At 36.7% G+C, this 17,399-nt stretch overlaps 1 protein-coding gene across 5 annotated transcripts in view; it reads left to right on the forward strand.

The window, feature by feature from the left end:
- LOC138839072 (double-stranded RNA-binding protein Staufen homolog 2) overlaps window positions 1-17,399 on the forward strand; it is a 289,434-nt gene that overhangs the window by 164,520 nt on the left and 107,515 nt on the right. For all 5 annotated transcript variants that reach the window (XM_070038742.1, XM_070038746.1, XM_070038744.1 and 2 more), the window contains one exon: window positions 6,241-6,545. In XM_070038742.1, the coding sequence (XP_069894843.1) occupies window positions 6,241-6,545 (305 nt within the window). The remainder of the gene's footprint in view (window positions 1-6,240; window positions 6,546-17,399) is intronic.

The raw sequence follows: 17,399 nt of genomic DNA on the forward strand, positions 1-17,399 counted from the left end.
ATTATATACTTATTTTCCTCTTTTTAAAACAAAAAAATAAGATTTCAATTCTGGTTTGAAAACTTAGATTAATCTACTTCCCTGGTTAAACTTGTGTACATTTGTGAACTAGAATAGAATTTCCAGTTTCATTACAAAGGAATCTTAAAAAACAAACTAATAACCAGGTACTGTTGGCTCATGACTAAATTCCCAACTACTCAGGAGGCTGAGGTCTAAGGATTGTAGTTGAAAGCCAACCTGTGCAGGAAAGTCTGCAAGATTCTTGTCATTGATTAATTACTAAAAAAAGCTGAAAATGGAGCTGTTGCTCAAGTGGTAGAGCATTAACCTTGAGCACCAAATCTCAGAGACAGCACCCAGGTCCTAAGTTCAAACCCCAGGAGACAGACGGACAGACAGACAGACAGACAGATGGACAGACACACACACACAGACACACACACACACACACACACACACACACACACACACACACGGAGACAGACAGACAGACAGACAGACACACACACACACACACACATGCCCAGGAGAGACACACACACACACCAAAACAAAACAGAAACACTTGTTATTGCTGTTAATGTTACTCTGGTAGTTTTCCCCCTACCCCTTTGGTGTATATTAGACAACTACTGTACCAACTCAGAATAACCCCCCCAACCTTTTGTTGAGTTTTTAGGAAAGTCTTTCTGTCTCTCTATCTCTGTTTCTCTCTGTGTGTGTGTGTGTGTCTCTCTCTCTCTCTCTTTTTTTTTGTCAGTCATGGGGCTTGAACTCGGCCTAGGCGCTGTCCCTCAGCTCTTCAGCTCAAGGCTAGCGCTCTATCACTTGAGCCACAGCACCACTTCTGGCTTTTTCTGCTTATGTGGTGCTGAGGAATTGAACCCAGGGCCTTATGAATGCAAGGCAAGCACTCTACCACTGAGCCACCTTTCCAGCCCTCTCTAGTTTTTATATCTCACCTCACAGTTGTACTGGGGTTGTCTCTTTGAGGTGCTACAGCCTTTTGTCAGGCCTCTATCCCAGGGCTTAGCTCTGTGGGTCAAGAAAAGACAGCACTTTTAACTCACTGCTATTCTCAACAAAGACTAATGTTTTGCTGAAAACTTCTTTTCATCAGTAATTTTTTTATTGTTGTTGGTTGTGGGGCTTGAATTTAGGACCTGGGCACTGTCCCTGAGCTTTTGCTTAAGGCTAGAGCTCTACCACTTTGAGCCACAGCATCCCTTCTAGTTTTCTGGTTGTTAATTGGAGATAAGAGTCTCACAGACTTTCCTGCTTGGTTTTGAATTGTGATCCTTGATCTCATCCTCCTGAGTAGTTAGGATTGCAGGCATGAGCCACCAGTGCCTGGGTTTTGTCAGTAATTTTATTCATAGCATTCACAATTAATAACTCTTCTCATACATCATTACTTTAAATGTAACAAAAAACAAATAAAAATGTACCAATTAACATAATCAGTATTTTAAGGGCAAGAACAAAGTTAATCTTCACTACTGATTTAGGTTATGCTGTTTAAGTACATTAAAATACATAATTTGATCTATTTGTTCAGTAATTGAATTATTGAATGTTGCTATTTCTTCTTAGCTTTACTTTTCAAGGTGATTCTCAAACTGATCTTAAAAAGGAACCTAGATTTATTTAACACCCCAAAGTGTAAAAAAAAAAAAAAAAGATGGCTGCCTTTTTATAGGTACCAGTAGTATTTGTCTGATGCATGAACATAATTCATATGCATACAATTCAGGAATCTGAAAAATTTTAAAGAAAATTTTCAGTGTTATGGTTTTATGAATGAGAAATTAAAATTAAAAAAGATCTCAGTCCTTACTTGCCTATACAGGATATGTGTATGAAATATGTACATACACACATATAAAATAATTAAAAAATAAGTAAATAAACTTGTAAAATTATTTACCTGTTTGATTTGTTTCCATATTATTGCTCTTAGGCAACATTTTGCTCTTAACTTTCAAAAGAAGATGATAAAAATTCACAACGGCTGGGCGCCGGTGACTCATGCCTGTAATCTTAGCTACTCAGGAGGCTGAGATCTGAGTATCGAGGTTCAAAGCCAGCCCAGGCAGGAAAGTCCGTGAAACTCTTATCTCCAATAAACCACCAGAAAACCGGAAGTGGCGCTGTAGCTCAAGTGGTAGAGTGCTAGCCTTGAGCTGAAATGCTGAGGGACAGTGCTCAGGCCCAGAGTTCAAGGCCCATGACCGACAAAAAAAAAAAAAAGAAAAGAAAAAAGAAATTCACAAGGTATTTTGACTCCATAAATAAGTATATTTTGTGCTTAAAAACTAGGTAGAACTAAGGCTCAGGGGTCTTGGAAGATGAGTGTGATAGTGAATTGTGTGGAAAAGATTGTTAAGGGTCCCATCAAATCCCATCTTTCCCATTTGTTCTCAACACCAGGGCAGCAGGAAAGGGAGATTGCTATAGCTTACATCAGCCTAGTATCTAAAGCTTGATTTTATTTCTGACCCTGAGAAACATGACCATGTGGCCCACTGGCTCCTCCTCCCAATTGTTATATGTACTCTCACTTCATATTTGGCCACAAGCTTCCTGGGAACAGAGCCCTGCCATGAGGCTCCTATTGCCAACAGGAGCTTCTTTACTCTCAGGAAGCTAAAAGTCAAGCAGCTAGAGCTGGGGTTGCCTAACCTGGGCAAATACTTGGCATGGAGTTTACTTCCTAGATTAAGCCTTAGGTGCATTGAACATTGGCTGAATATTACATTTAGTTCCTTCCCTATTCTTATAGGAGACCTCTTAATATTAATGGTTAAGTATCCCATGTTCTAGGGACATATTGGCTAAGAGAAAAATTCTAGTATTACTGCTTGCTATCCATATGATCTTCAGTAAGTTGCCTAGCATTTCCATGCTTCAGTTTTGTTTTTGTTTCTGTTTTTTTTTTTTTTTTTCATTTCCACTATGGGGAAATGGTAATGCTCATGAAGATGAAAAAATAGTGCCAATGTTGTATCTGTAATATTGCTATGTATAGTGGTTTCAGCCTAACAGTATTAAAGTGAGAGTATCAAAGGAAAGATCGAGAATATGAGGTATAACAGGTCCATTCAGAAAGTGCAATATCTAGCTGGGTGCCGGTGGCTCATGCTTGTAATCCTAGCTACTCAGGAGGCTGAGATCTCAGGATCTTTGTTCAGAGCTATCCTGGGCAGGAAAGTCCATGAGACTTATCTCCAATTAACCACCAGAAAAACAGAAGTGGCATTGTGGCCCAAGTGGTAGAGCATTTGCCTTGAGCTGAAGAGCTGAGGGACAGCACCCAGGCCCAGAGTTCAAGCCCCACAGCCTACAAAAACGAAACAAAAAAACAGAAAGTGCAATATCTGAAGTTCATTAGAAAAACCAGCTCAGAGGAGGCACAAATCTTAAACATTTCATGAAAGAAAACTTTTTAGAATAGTGACCAAATAAAAGTCAATTAAGATTGCGGTGCATTATTGTAGTATGATAGTGATTGTTTAGAATAAGTAAAAGATGTTTTGGCCAAAGTGTGGAAAAACGAGTTTAGTCACATCTCCTAAATAGAAATACAAATTGATACCGTTTCTGGGATACCTAAATGGCAAAATAAGTTAAAGATCCTTAAGTGGTATAAACTAACTTAGTCCTTGATAATACTTTTAGTTTTTATACTATTGCAATTAGGTTTGCAGCATAAAGAACCTAATGAATTACAATTGACCTATACACTGTTAACTGATACTCAAGTTGAAAATCATTAAGAAATTGACCACAGACCACATAAATCCTCATGTGTCTTTACATGGCGTCTATGATTATCTTGGTTGAGTTCTGTAGACAAGAATCTTGTCTTATTCATGAAGAAAAGCTGACTCTGGCAATAAAGGAACCTGAACTGCATATGAGTTCTTATTCTGTGAGGTAATTTCTCTCTTGAGTTTTGTTGCTATTGGCAAACACCTTACTACTGTGTAATAATAGTGAAATAATGCTATTGTTTCTTGATTTCCTATATTGAGTATAACAGATAGAACTATAGTTAAAGAATAAGTCTTATTTAAATAAGAATTATATAGTGTATGTAGATAATGAAAAAATAGCACTATGACATTTTACTTACTAAATTGACAAATACTTTACAACTTTAAACTAAAATTATGCATAACATATACAATTAGGCCCATTTTGACATGATTATGAACTTATACAGTGAACATTTCTGTCTTTTCCAACTGAAGTTGCTTTATGTCCTTTTGCAGTCTGTCATTCCTGATAGCTTCTCAAAGCAACCACTGACTTTCTTTCCTGCCACTGTTAATATTTAATACCAAAATAGGAAGCAAGGCACTTTCCTATATATCTATGGGAATGTGAAATCATTATCATTTATTTGAATGAGGATTGGTATTGTTATAAAGTATATATATATATATATATATATATATATATATATATATTCTTTGAACTAGCAATTCTACTTCTGTTCAAGGGAAATAAATTGTAATGTAAATAAGGATTAATTTTTATTATAATTGCCAACACTGGAAACAAATTATATGTGTAGCAACATGTAATTTTTTTCTTTTTCCTCTGATTAGCATATATTAACTTTGCAAAGTGGTTTCACTGTGATGTTTACATACATGCATATAATATACCTTGATCAAATTCATCCCATTCATACTATTTCTTCTTAACCTGTGTCACCTCCTGTCTCGTTTTAAACATTTTTTAGTGGGTTTCATTGTGCTCTTTTCTTTTTTTCTTTTCTTTGTCGGTCATGGGGCTTGAACTCTGGGTTGGGCGCTGTCCCTCAGCTCTTCAGCTCAAGGTGAGCGCTCTACCACTTGAGCCACAGTGCCACTTCTGGTTTTCTGGTGTTTTGTTGGAGATAAGAGTCTCGTGGAGGGCTGGAAAGGTGGCTCAGTGGAAGAGCGCTTGCCTTGCATGCCTGAGGCCCTGGGTTCGATTCCTCAGCACCATATAAGCAAAAAGAAAAGAGCCGGAAGTGGTGCTTTGGTCAAGTGATAGAGCGCTAGCCTTGAGCTGAAGAGCTGAAGGACAGCACCCAGGCCCAGAGTTCAGGCCCCAGGACCGGACCCCCCCCCCAAAAAAAAAAAAAAAAAAAAAGAGTCTCATGGACTCTCCTGCCCTGGCTGGCTTTGAACCACAATCCTCAGATCTCAGCCTCCTGAGTAGCTAGGATTACAGGAGTGAGCCACCGGTGCCCTGCAACATAAAGCCTTCTTATACATTAGTGCCATCAGGATGATGGCAAGCTTCCCACACCTCCTTATGTCTTAACAGTGAGGAATTACCTGAGGTGTCTTGGAACACAAATTCTCTTAGTACATTCCTTTACCCTTCACCCTTCACTTTTCACCCATGTTGTCCATCTGCCTTTTTTTTTTTCTTCATTATTTTCCCACATGACTTTGTTACTGAAAAAATTTTGTGAAATTGACATGGGATAATAGAGTAGCAGTGAAACAATGTAATATGATAGTAGCCCAGTGATGGTTATAGTGAAACATGGGAGGCCTGAATCAGAGTTAGTGTAAATGAGTGGAAGGTCTGGGTCAAGACCAAAAGAATTAGGTATGTCTCTCAGAGTACATTTTCTATGAGGGATAGCTTATAAGTTTTAAAGATGATACATTTGAGAGTTTCATATCTGATCAACTTAGAACAATCACTATGAAATGTGGTTTGAAACTTCTTTGAGATAAATGATAAAGCAAAGTCTTTTTCTTTTGTTTTTTTTTCGTGTGTGTGTGTGTGTGTGTGTGTGTGTGTGTGTGTGTGTGTGTGTGTGTGTGTGTGTGTGTGTAAAGGAGTTTGTGCGTGCACTGGTCCTGGAGTTTCAGCTTAGGGCCTAGGTGGCTGTCCCTGAACTTTTGTGCTTAAGGTGAGCCACCAATGGCCCTGCCTTTCCCATTGAACTTCTCCAAATTCTCCCTATCCTGCACAGTTTTCCTACTATATACAAGTTCACTGAAACTACTTTTCTGGGTTTTTAATACTTGTGATTTTAGGAACATTGAATCACATATTTCACCTGTGAATAGGAGCTGCAGTTGCCTCCCAAGGTGTGAGGAAGATGCTCAGATTGGCAGTGCTTCTCATTTCTTCATTGCTATATGTAGGAAGCCACTGAGTTAATCATGCAATGCCATGCTTTTATTTCAACTTTTTAAAAGGTGTTCTTCTTTCTATCCATAGCTCCAAAAGGAATTCTTCATCTGTCTCCTGATGTTTATCAAGAGATGGAAGCCAGCCGCCACAAAGTGATCTCTGGCACTACTCTAGGATATTTGTCGCCCAAGGATATGAACCAGCCTTCAAGCTCTTTCTTCAGTATATCTCCCACATCGAATAGCTCAGCCACCATTGCCAGGGAACTCCTTATGAATGGAACATCACCTACAGCCGAAGCCATAGGTTTAAAAGGAAGTTCTCCTCCCCCTTGTTCTCCAGTACAGCCTTCAAAACAACTGGAATATTTAGCAAGGATTCAAGGCTTTCAGGTATGAATTAAAAGAGAAAGAATAAAAGAAAAAGCAAAACAATTCATTAGCCCCCAATCCTTCATCTCTACTCATGAGAAGGCTCATTCTTGCCTGCTAGTATGGCCTACATGCCACTTACATTGTAAATTATTTAGAAACACAGAAGACAGAAAAAAAGAGAGCCACATGCATATGCCTCATTTTCTCATTTTCTGTCTCTCAAGTAATTCTTCTCTTGCCTGACTCTCCATTTTCCTTATCCTTTTTTTTTAAAATTTCATATTCTGGTTTGTCTTCCAGTTGGTTTTGATTGAGTGCATCTATCTCCTCACTCTGTCTTCCACAAACAAAAATTTTTTGCCTTGAGACATTTGGGGTTAGTAATTTACACTCACTTCTCCCTCTTTTTACACCAGGGTTGAGTTTTTCTAATGATGATTTTTCTTTCAAAGCAGTTTTGAATTTTGAATTATTGTGAGTACTGATTCAGGTACACAAGTAAGGTACAGCACCCTACCTTAAAAGTCTGTTACCTTAGCAGTTAATTAAACATGGTCTTTGAACAATAATGAAGTGCTTACTATTTGAGGCATAACCATATGTATTTGTTTTTCTGGATCATGTTTTGGAACTATCTAGGTAGAATAGCAACTGCTTCAACTATTTCACTGGGTAGCCATTTACGCTTACAGTTTTAACTTCATTTGTGCATATAAATTTAGGGATGGAAGGCCCCTACCCTCATTTATTCTTTGTTCCCTTTTGGAAGGAAAAAACCCATAAAAACCAACATTCCTTTATGGATATTTCATAGCTTTTAAAAGAATTGTTAACACTAGGAAGGGGAAATAAATGTGTCCTGATTTCTTAGTTGCCTTGAAGATCATGTACTGAATTGTAACCGCCAACTGACTGATGACTTGCAGCTTGCTTGTGTGTAGAAAGATACTGCTCCCCAGATTTCACTGTTCTCACCCCTTTACCATCTTAGTCTTATTCCTGAAGACCAAAAACTGTAATTTCCTTTAGAAATGCTCTAGAAGATCTGTATTGTGTAGAATGATCATGTATTCATAAACATTTTACAAGTTTAGATTATAAAATGAGAAAGATCATGTTTTTTTGGGGGGGTATTTTGCATGTTTGTTTTTGTCTTTTTCCTTCACAGAATCCTTCTGATCCTTTCCATCTATTGCGAGGTAGTTGTCAGTGTTTTTAATTGAACTATTAATATGAAATTAAAGAAGCTGTTACCAATTATTGGCTCTGTCATCTGAAATTTTAAATGCTTAATTTCAAGTTACAATTTTAGAATTTGTTTTTTGTTGTTTATCTTAAGAATCACAATAAATCACTGTTAAAATATGACATTGATTCATATACAGTATTAGAATAAAAGTTAAATAATATTTAGTTCTACCAGTTATCCACATAGGATAAATTAGAAATAAACTAATGAAAAGAAATTCATTGCTTACTTATAAATTTAGTCATTTAGAAATACCTGAGCATAACATTTTTATAGATACAAAGCACAAATTTCATTCAAGTTCTGAATTGATTTTTCTTTTTGGCTTAGATACATTATAACATATAATTTTGCTTCTGGAAGAACTTAAGTTTTATAATTTATTTGTCAGTCCTTGGCAATAATAGATATGATTTTTAGCATATCTCTACTTTAACCAATATGTAGAGTCTGCTACCCTCATTACTGAGCTGTCTGCTTAGATCTCTTTTAAAGGCTTGTGCTGTTAATATACTTTTCTTTATGTTAAACATTTTCCAGATCTGTGTACTGTGATTTTTTTTTACATATTAATGAATGTAAACAGTTGGTTTTAAAACCTTACTGCTTCTTTGGTTGAATGAACTGGTATGGTGTGGAATATTTTGTTGGTGGTGGTTCACCACCTATAACCAGTCAGTGAGCAAGTCTCTATGGGAAGTGCCTGGTGTCTTTTCTCATACCTAGCTCATCTGAAGCATGTCACAGTGGAAGGTTCTTTGTGGCTGAGAGTTTAAAGCCTGTTTTCTTCTAGATAACTTTCTCAGGTATATATACCTGGTAGAAAAGTATGTAGATGGTTTTTATTTCTTAAACATTTTGATTAGACTGTGGTCTAGAAATTACAGGATCAGCTTGTTATTGGTTTTATCCTATTCTGTTACTTTTTTTCTGGAATTTGAAAACAATAAATTCTTTTGCTTTGTTTCTAGGTTAGTTCCTTTTATTTTGTTGCACAATGAAAAGATATTATTGCTTACTGACTATTGTGTAAACCTTTCTCTGGCCTTCATTGCCCATTGCAGTTTGATTTACACTAAATCAAGCTGTTGTATGTGACAATTATACTGTATTACTAAGTAAAACTATGTGAGTTTGTGAAAAAAAATTCTTTTGTCCCCTGAAATGGAGACTTGAACCCAGTATCTGACACTTTCACTCATGGCTGGTGCTCTACCACCTAAGCCATACTGCCAACCTCAACTTTTACTTGAAATTTACAAATTAGGAAAAACTAGTTTGTTCATCAGAAAATAGGCATTAAGTTTATATCCTTTTGTTTAAATCTATAAGATTATTATCCAATTAAAATTACTATAAACAAAGCTGATTTTACAGAGCCAAAAGTGATTGAACATTTTGCACAGTCTCAGTGTGTGTGTGTGTGTGTGTGTGTGTGTGTCTGTCTGTCTGTCTGTCTGTCTGTCTGTCTGTCTTGAGGCTTGAATTCAGGTCAGGTCCCTGAGCTTTTTTACTCAAGGATAGTACTCTACCACTTGAGCCACAGATCTGCTTCTGTGTTTTGTTGTTGTTGTTATTTGTGGTTAATTGGAGATAAGAGTCTCACAGACTTTCCTGCTGGCTTCAAACCACAGTCCTTAGATCTCAGCCTCCTGAGTGGTTAGGATTATAGGTATGAGCCACTAGTGCTGGCTCTCACCTAAAGATTTTTATCATTAGAGAAGCAAATCTTACAGACTCCTGTCATAAATGAGTATCTGTTTCTTAGTGTCATTAAGTGTATTTTAATTATCTTTTGTTGAAACCAGAACATCTTATTGATTCATTACTATTTGGAAATTTTTCATATCAGTAGTTTTGAAAACCTGAGATGTCTAGCAGTCAGTTTCCTCCTAATACTTCACTACATTTCAAAAACTCATTCAAATCTTCTCATGCCACAATTTTCTAGATTCTTATAAATGTTGATACTCTCCTGCAATGTTTCAAAATCATCTTTTTAAAAATTAAATTTATTTTAAACTGATTTTTAAATAATTATATATATATATATACAACTAATACATAATTGCATATCAGATAGATATAATTAATATACATATAAATTATGTATAGTGAACATACATATTAATTTCATAACACATATTAATGAGGTAAAATGATGTTTTGGCACATATATGTTGTGTATTTTTTATATTTTATTTTATTGTAAAGATGCTGCACAGAAGGGTTACAGTTACATGAGTAAGGCAATGAGTACATTACTTGCCCATCATTGTTACCCCTTCCCTTATTGTTGTTCCACTATCCCTTTCCTCCCCTCCCCACAGTCTCCCGCTCCTAAGTTGTAAAGTTAGTTTGCAATATATTGTCCTGTGGGTGTCGTTGTTGCAATGGGTCATCCTGTGTCCTTGTTATTCCCCTTCCCCTCTCCAGATTAGACAAATGTATATACAAGATGCAGGGTACCAAAATCAAGTACAGTGACAACAGGGGATATATATGTTGTGTAATGTTTAAATTGGGGTAAGCATATCTTCTAAGAATTCATGATGAAAGAGGTAAACAAATCCTTTGTTACTACATTTTGAAATATACAGTTGTACTCATGCACAGAGAAAAATTATATTTTTATTATCTTTGAGTAGTTGTACAAAGGGATTACCATTCAACAAATTGGTTTATAAGTAGAATGCATCTTGGTCAATATCACATCTTTCATCATTCTCTTCCCCATCCCTCCCAACCCAAAATCATGTGTGTGTGTGTGTGTGTGTGTGTGTGTGTGTCTGTCTGTCTGTCTGTCTGTCTGTCTGTCTGTCTGTCTGTCTGTCTGTCTGTCTGTCTGTCTGTCTGTCTGTGTCTGTCTGTCTGTCTGTCTGTCTCCTGGGGCTTGAACTCAGGGTCTGGGTGCTGTTCCTGAGCTTTTGTGCTCAAGGTTAATGTTCTACCACATGAACTACACTTTTATTTTGGGCTTTTTGCTGGTTAATTAGAGATAGAGTCTCACAGGCTTTCTGGCCCGAGCTGGCTTGGAACCTCAATCTTCAGATCTCAGCTTCCTCATAAATAGCTAAGATTATAGGCATGAAGCCCTTCTCCCAGATGTACCAGAAATCTTTTATAAGTAGTAAATGAGTCAGTAGGAAAAATCACACTAAAAATGAAATTGCAATAGTTTGGTAAGTTATCATTTGTAGATAGATTTCATTACATTTTATAATTTTGTATCTTCCATATGATTGTCATCCATTGAATGGTGTCATTTGTGAAACTGGTAGATTAAAATGATATACTAAAGTTTTTTCTCACATAAATAATCTGAAGAAGCACTTACTTGGTGTTCTAGTTAAACTGTATTAATTTATTTTCCAAATTACTAAGTGTGTTTTGTGAGGGGATGCTTTCCGTCATGTGAGTTTTAAATCATGGTGGTACCATTATAGCAAGATGAAAATATCTGCTTACATTGAAAGCTTTCTTTTCAAATGTAATTCACACTTACTCTGTTTCAGTTGATAAATCTCCTTTTGTAAAGTTGTTATGGGTTTGATGTGATTATAGCAGGCTACTTTTATAGTTATGGGCTTCTTTTTAACATTTTATTTTTAACAGTTTGACCTCAGTGCAGGTTACTGACATGAGGTAGGTGAGAGGGGTAAGCTACCCTTTCTCTTCTTTCTCATTTTTTCTATACTTCCTGTTTTGTAATGTATATGTTTATCATTAAGCAGGCCACTTGCAGTTTTTTTTTTTTTAAGAATTGAAGTATCTGTTCTTTTAGAAGACTATTACTAGTGCAACTTCATAGATTGCCAGTATGAGATTGTGGAGAAAGAAATAATTTTTATATATGTGCATGTATACATGCATGCACAGAAACATCCCACTTTGAAATGCACAGACACATACAAACATCTGACTTAGAAATGTGGTTTGCGTACACAAACACATTATGACTGAATTCTACCACAGAAACTTTGATGCCATTCTGAAATAAGTGACTGTGGTGTGGTATAGGAAAGATGACTGTGTGTTCTCTCCAAATAGAACTATGGAAGGACTTTTCTCTTAAAGGAGAGACTTCTACTCAAGGTAAAAATTATATTTGGAGTTATTTGAAGTTTGAGTATGTAAAGAAAAAATTCATCTAGAGTGGATTATATTTTCTTTTGCTAGAAAAGGTTGATATGTTAGTTTTTTGGGGTTTGTTGTTGTTGTTGTTGTTTGTTTTGTTTTCTTTGCATGCCAGTACTGGGGTTTGTACTCAGGTGCTGTTGCTGCATTTTCTGCTCAAGACTAGAGCTCCACCACTTGGGCTACAAGCTCTACTTCCAGCCTTTTGATTTTAATTGGAGATAAGTTTCTCATGGACTTTCCTGCTCTGACTGGATTCAAGCCTCAGTCCTCAAATCTCAGCCTCCTGAGTAGTTAGGATTATAGGTGTAAGCCACTGGTGCCTGCCTGGCTGTTGATTTTTTTTTTTTGGGTCCGGTTGTGGGGCCTGAACTCTGGGCCTAGGTGCTGTCCCTCAGCTCTTCAGCTCAAGGCTAGCGCTCTACCACTTGAGCTACAGCACCACTTCCGGCTTTTTTCTTTTTGCTTATGTGGTGCTGAGGAATCGAACCCAGGGCCTCAGGCAAGCACTCTACCACTGAGCCACCTTCCCAGCCCCTGTTGATGTTTTTTTGAATTTTAATGATGTAATGTTAATTGTAGTATCCATTAGGAGGCTGATAGCAGTGTACCCAAATTTATTCCAGGTCATATTGAAATGATTCCAGTGTTTTTCTTTAAATGACAATGGCTGTAATTTTATGCTTTCTTCTCTTTACACTAAGACATCTTTTTTTTGGGGGGGGGGTCAGTTGTGGGACTTAAACTCAGGGCCTAGGCGCTGTCCCCGAACTTTGGTGTTCAAAGCGAGTGTCTACCATGTAGAGCCATAGCTCCACTTCCAATTTTCTGGTGGTTAATTGGACATAAGCTTCTCAAGGACTTTCCTGCCAAGGCTGGCTTTGAACAATGATCCTCAGATCTCAGCCTCCTGAGTTGCTAGGGTTATAGGTGTGAGCTACTAGCGCCCCGCACCAAAACAAAGAAAAAGAACAGTTTGTGGGATATAACATATAAAGGATTTCTGCTCATTCCAACAAACCTATTCCATGGACTCCCCCTCATTATAGAGCAAGAATGCTTTTATGCATCTTTTTACTGTTTTCCCCACATCCCCCTTCTCCAGACAACTGTAATATATTTTCTCACATAAAGATGATTAGTTTTGTCTTTTCAAGATACTCACATAAATAAAATCATATAGTACAGTTTGTGTCTCTTGTCCTCGGTATAATATTCTGACATCCATTCATGTTTTGTAAACCAGTAGTTTGTTCCTTTTTATTGCTAAGTGCTAGTCATTGTATGGCTATATATGCATACATTATTTATATATAGAGAGAGATATCTCTATATCTGTCTGTCTGCCTGCCTGTCTATGTATATATACCACAGATTTATTCTCAATTTATCTAGAGATAGGCATTTGGGTTGTTTTCAGTTTAGGGTTATTATGAGTAATATGATTTGTGAGCATTCATGAACAAGATTTTATGTTGACATGTTTCCAATTCTTTTGAGAAAATACCTTGGAGTGGAATTCCTGGATCATATGGTAAGTGTACCTACAATTTACTTAAAACCCTGATTCTTATTGCTGTGTTCTGTCACTAGATTCCTACCAGCAATGTATGAGGATTCAGTATATTATACCTATTGAGGGTATAGTGGATGGCATTGATATTTTAGTTTGTATTTCACTGATGAGTAATCATTCTAGCTTCTCTTCTTCATTTCTGCTTATTGGTCACTTGTATATTTTTGTAAACCGAATACCTTTTACCCAATTTTTATTTCTTTTTATTATTTTACAGTTTTTTTCTCTTTTTTCTTTTTTTGTTGTTATTTTTGGTTAGTAATGGGGATTGAACTTGGGAATTTGAGTGCTGTCCTGAGGACTTTCACTGTCCCTGAGCTCTTTCACTCAAGGCTCTAACACTTTGAGTCAAAGTTCAAAGAAATAAGTCTCATGGACTTTACTTCCTGGGCTGGCTTCAAACAGTGATCTTCAAGATTTCAACCTCCTGAGTCTCTAGGATTACAGGCTTAGCCATCACTGCCTGGCTTTTTTCTTTTTCTTTTTCTTTTTTTTTTTTAACTCAAGGACTCTACCATTTAAGCCTCATCCACTAGCCCTTTTGGCTTTAGGTTTTTTTTCCCCCCTCCTGTTGGATCTCATTTTTGTTTGGGGCCATCTTTGGACTGTGAGCCTCCTCCTTGAGCTTCCCACTAGGTGGGAAGCATAGATCACCACATTTTTTTTTTTGTTGGAATCTTACTAATTTTTGCCTGGACTGGCCTCCATAATCCTGTTAGCTCTTATCTTTCCAAGTACTAGAGTCAGGCTTGCATATACTGAATGTAAGTCATCTGCATTCAGATATTATCTCTCTGCCTATATCTTGTCCTTTTAAAATCTTAATGTATTTCAAAATCTTCACTGCTGCTTTTTAGCAGCAGTTTTCACTTAGGAAAATTTTATTTTTCCCCTATGTAGTTTACCTTTTTAGTTTTATTTAAGAAACTTTTCACTACCCCAACATCTCGAGATTTTTCTCTTATGATTTCTTGTAGACATTTTATGGTTGTCATTTTTATGTTTTATGTTAAATTTGTATGAAATTAATTTTTGTATATGATATGCTTTATAGATACTGGTTTTCTTTTGTTTTCCACCAGTTTGCCTATGATATTTCATCAAATGGGGTTTTAGGACTCATATGGTTACATGGAATCATAAAATAGTTTTAAAACAGTTTTGGAGAGTTTTTGATCTTGTTTTTTCAAAAATCTTTTCTACCCCTTTTCTTCCCAGTCCTTTACAACTTTATTTACATATGTATTGAACCTAATGATACTACACATCTCTCAGCTCTGTGGAATTTTTTCCTTAATGTTTTGGGTTAAAATATCTTCTGTTGATTCTTTTTTGTTGTTGTTGTTGTCAGTGGTAAGGCTTAACACTGGGCCTGGGTGCTGTTCCTCAGCTCTTCAGCTCTAAACACTTGAGTCACAATGCCACTTCTGGTTTTCTGGTGGTTAATTGGAGATGATCTCAGACTTTCCTGCTTGGGGCTTTGAACTGTGATCCTTAGATCTCAGCCTCCTGAGTAGTACAGGCTTGAATCACCAGCACCTGGCTGATTCATCTTTCTTAATCATTAGTCAGACTTAATGATTCATCTCCCTATCTTATCCAATTTTCTCTTGATTCCATATAATAAATTCTTCATTTCAGAAAGTTTATGTATTTTTCTTTCACATTTCCATTTGGATTTTAAAAAATAATACCTGCTTTGAAGTTTTGTCAACTAAATCTCAATATCTGGGCCCTGTAGGAGTCACTTTCTATTGACTATCTTCTTCCTGTGTTTCACTCTTTCCTCCATGGATATAATAACATGTTGTAGCAAATCTGCATCATCTTTCTTTTTCAGATTAGTGTCTCTGTTTTATTTTTTGGTCTGAAAATTTCAATTACCTGAACTCTGTGGTGATACTGTTTAGCTCCACATGCTCCACTGCATGTGCTGAGTGTATGCTCACTCTCTGCCTCTTCTAGCTTCTAGGATTTACCTCCTAATTTTGTAACCCTTGCTAGCCTCAAGCCCATTGTTACTTCAAGCTAGTAAAACTATATCTCACTTCAGTCACTTGAGTTCTGTGGAGATTACATACTGCATACTCAAATTTCAACCAATTATTGTTTTCTGCTTGCTTTTAGATCAAGTTCTTTTGAGTCTCCTTTGTGTATGTGAATGTTAGCAGTCAGTTGGGATAGGGTAGGACTTATATTCAGATTTGATATTGCATCACATTTGCAGCTCTGTTGCTTCTAGGATTTCTTCCTTAAATGCCTAGCTCTTCTGCCAGACGTCAACATTTTGTTCTGCCATCTCCAGCTGGCAAGACTAGAATTTCATACAAGCACGAAGTACAGGATGCCCCCAGACTCATTCAAAAATAATTATCGGAATCTTCTATTAATATTTGCAAAAGGCTTTGGTGCAGTGAATTAATTTTTCCATTAGAAGTTAGAGTTGTAATTTTTAAAAATATTCATTGCATTTATTTACTAATTGTTCACTTGTAATCTTGCCATTTATCCAAAGAAAGTAATTCAGATTATAGAGAAATTTATAAATATGAAGATACTCATTGCATAATTGATTTTAAAACATTAATTTAAGCAACAACAAATTCATCTTCAGCCAGTTTTTGAGGCCAGAAGTCTAGAATAAGGGTCAGCAGAGTTGGTTCTGTTTAGAGGTTCTGAGGTGGAAGCCCTTTGGTGCCTCTGTTCTAGCTTCTTGTGGTTGTCAGCAGTTACTGGTGTTCCTTGGCTCAAGAATTCATTCCAAGGCTTTCTTCTTTGTGTTGACATCATCCAGGATGATCTCATCTTGAAATCTTTAATAATATTTATAAAGACTCTGACTTGAAATAAAGTCACATTGAAATATACTAGGACTTAACCCTTGGGCATCTTTTCAGGGCCACCATTTGACTCTGGGTTACTTGCTTTCTGAAATGTGCATACTTACTACTTTCAATCACATTTGGATTTTTTTTTTTAACCAGTCCTGGGGTTTGGACATGGGGCCTGGGCGCTGTCCCTGATCTTCTTTTGCTCAAGGTTAGCACTCTACCACTCGAGCCACAGTGCCATTTTCAGCTTTTTCTGTTCATGTGGTACTGAGGAATTGAACCCAGGCCTTCATGCATGCTAGGCAAACAGTCTACCACTAAGCCACATTCCTAGCCCACATTTGGGAAATTTTGGTTCTTTTTTTCCTCAAGTAATGTTCATTTATTTCTTTTTCTTCCCACCTCTACATTTGGGACTTCATTTGCATACATCTTTGATAATCAGATTACTGTGACTCTTCCTTTTTTTCCCCCTCTGCTACAGATTATAAAATTTCTAGTGATTAAGAAGTTCACTAATTCCATTTTCTCCTTCACCCACTAAAGTTTTTACTGTTCACTTTTTTCTGTGTACTACAGATTGTGTGTGTGTGTGTGTGTGTGTGTGTGTGTGTATATATATATATATATATATATATATATATATATATATATATAACACACAGATATATATTATTTTATTTTTTGTCGGTTGTGGGGCTTGAACTCTGGGCCTGAGCGCTCTTCTGATCCCTCAGCTCTTCTGCTCAAGGCTAGCACTCTACTACTTGAGCTACAGAGCCACTTCTGGCTTTCTGGTGGTTTATTGGAGATAAGAGTTTCATGAAAAAAATAAAAAGAAAAGAAAAGAAAAAAAAAGAGTGTCACGGACTTTCTTACCCAGTTTGGCTTTGAACTTCGATCCTCAGATCTCAGCTTCCTGAGTAGCTAGGATTACAGGCGTGAGCCACCGGCACCCAGCTTACAGATTGTATAATTGAGTTTGACCTCTAATTGATTGCCTTTTTTTTTTTTTTTAAACAAGCGTGAGTTACCTTTTCCTACTTACTCTGGGTCCAGTGATTACAGATTATATCCTC

Source organism: Dipodomys merriami, unplaced genomic scaffold, assembly GCF_024711535.1.
Source record: "Dipodomys merriami isolate MVZ:Mamm:240054 unplaced genomic scaffold, mDipMer1.0.p SCAF_291, whole genome shotgun sequence".
Classification (NCBI taxonomy): domain Eukaryota; kingdom Metazoa; phylum Chordata; class Mammalia; order Rodentia; family Heteromyidae; genus Dipodomys; species Dipodomys merriami.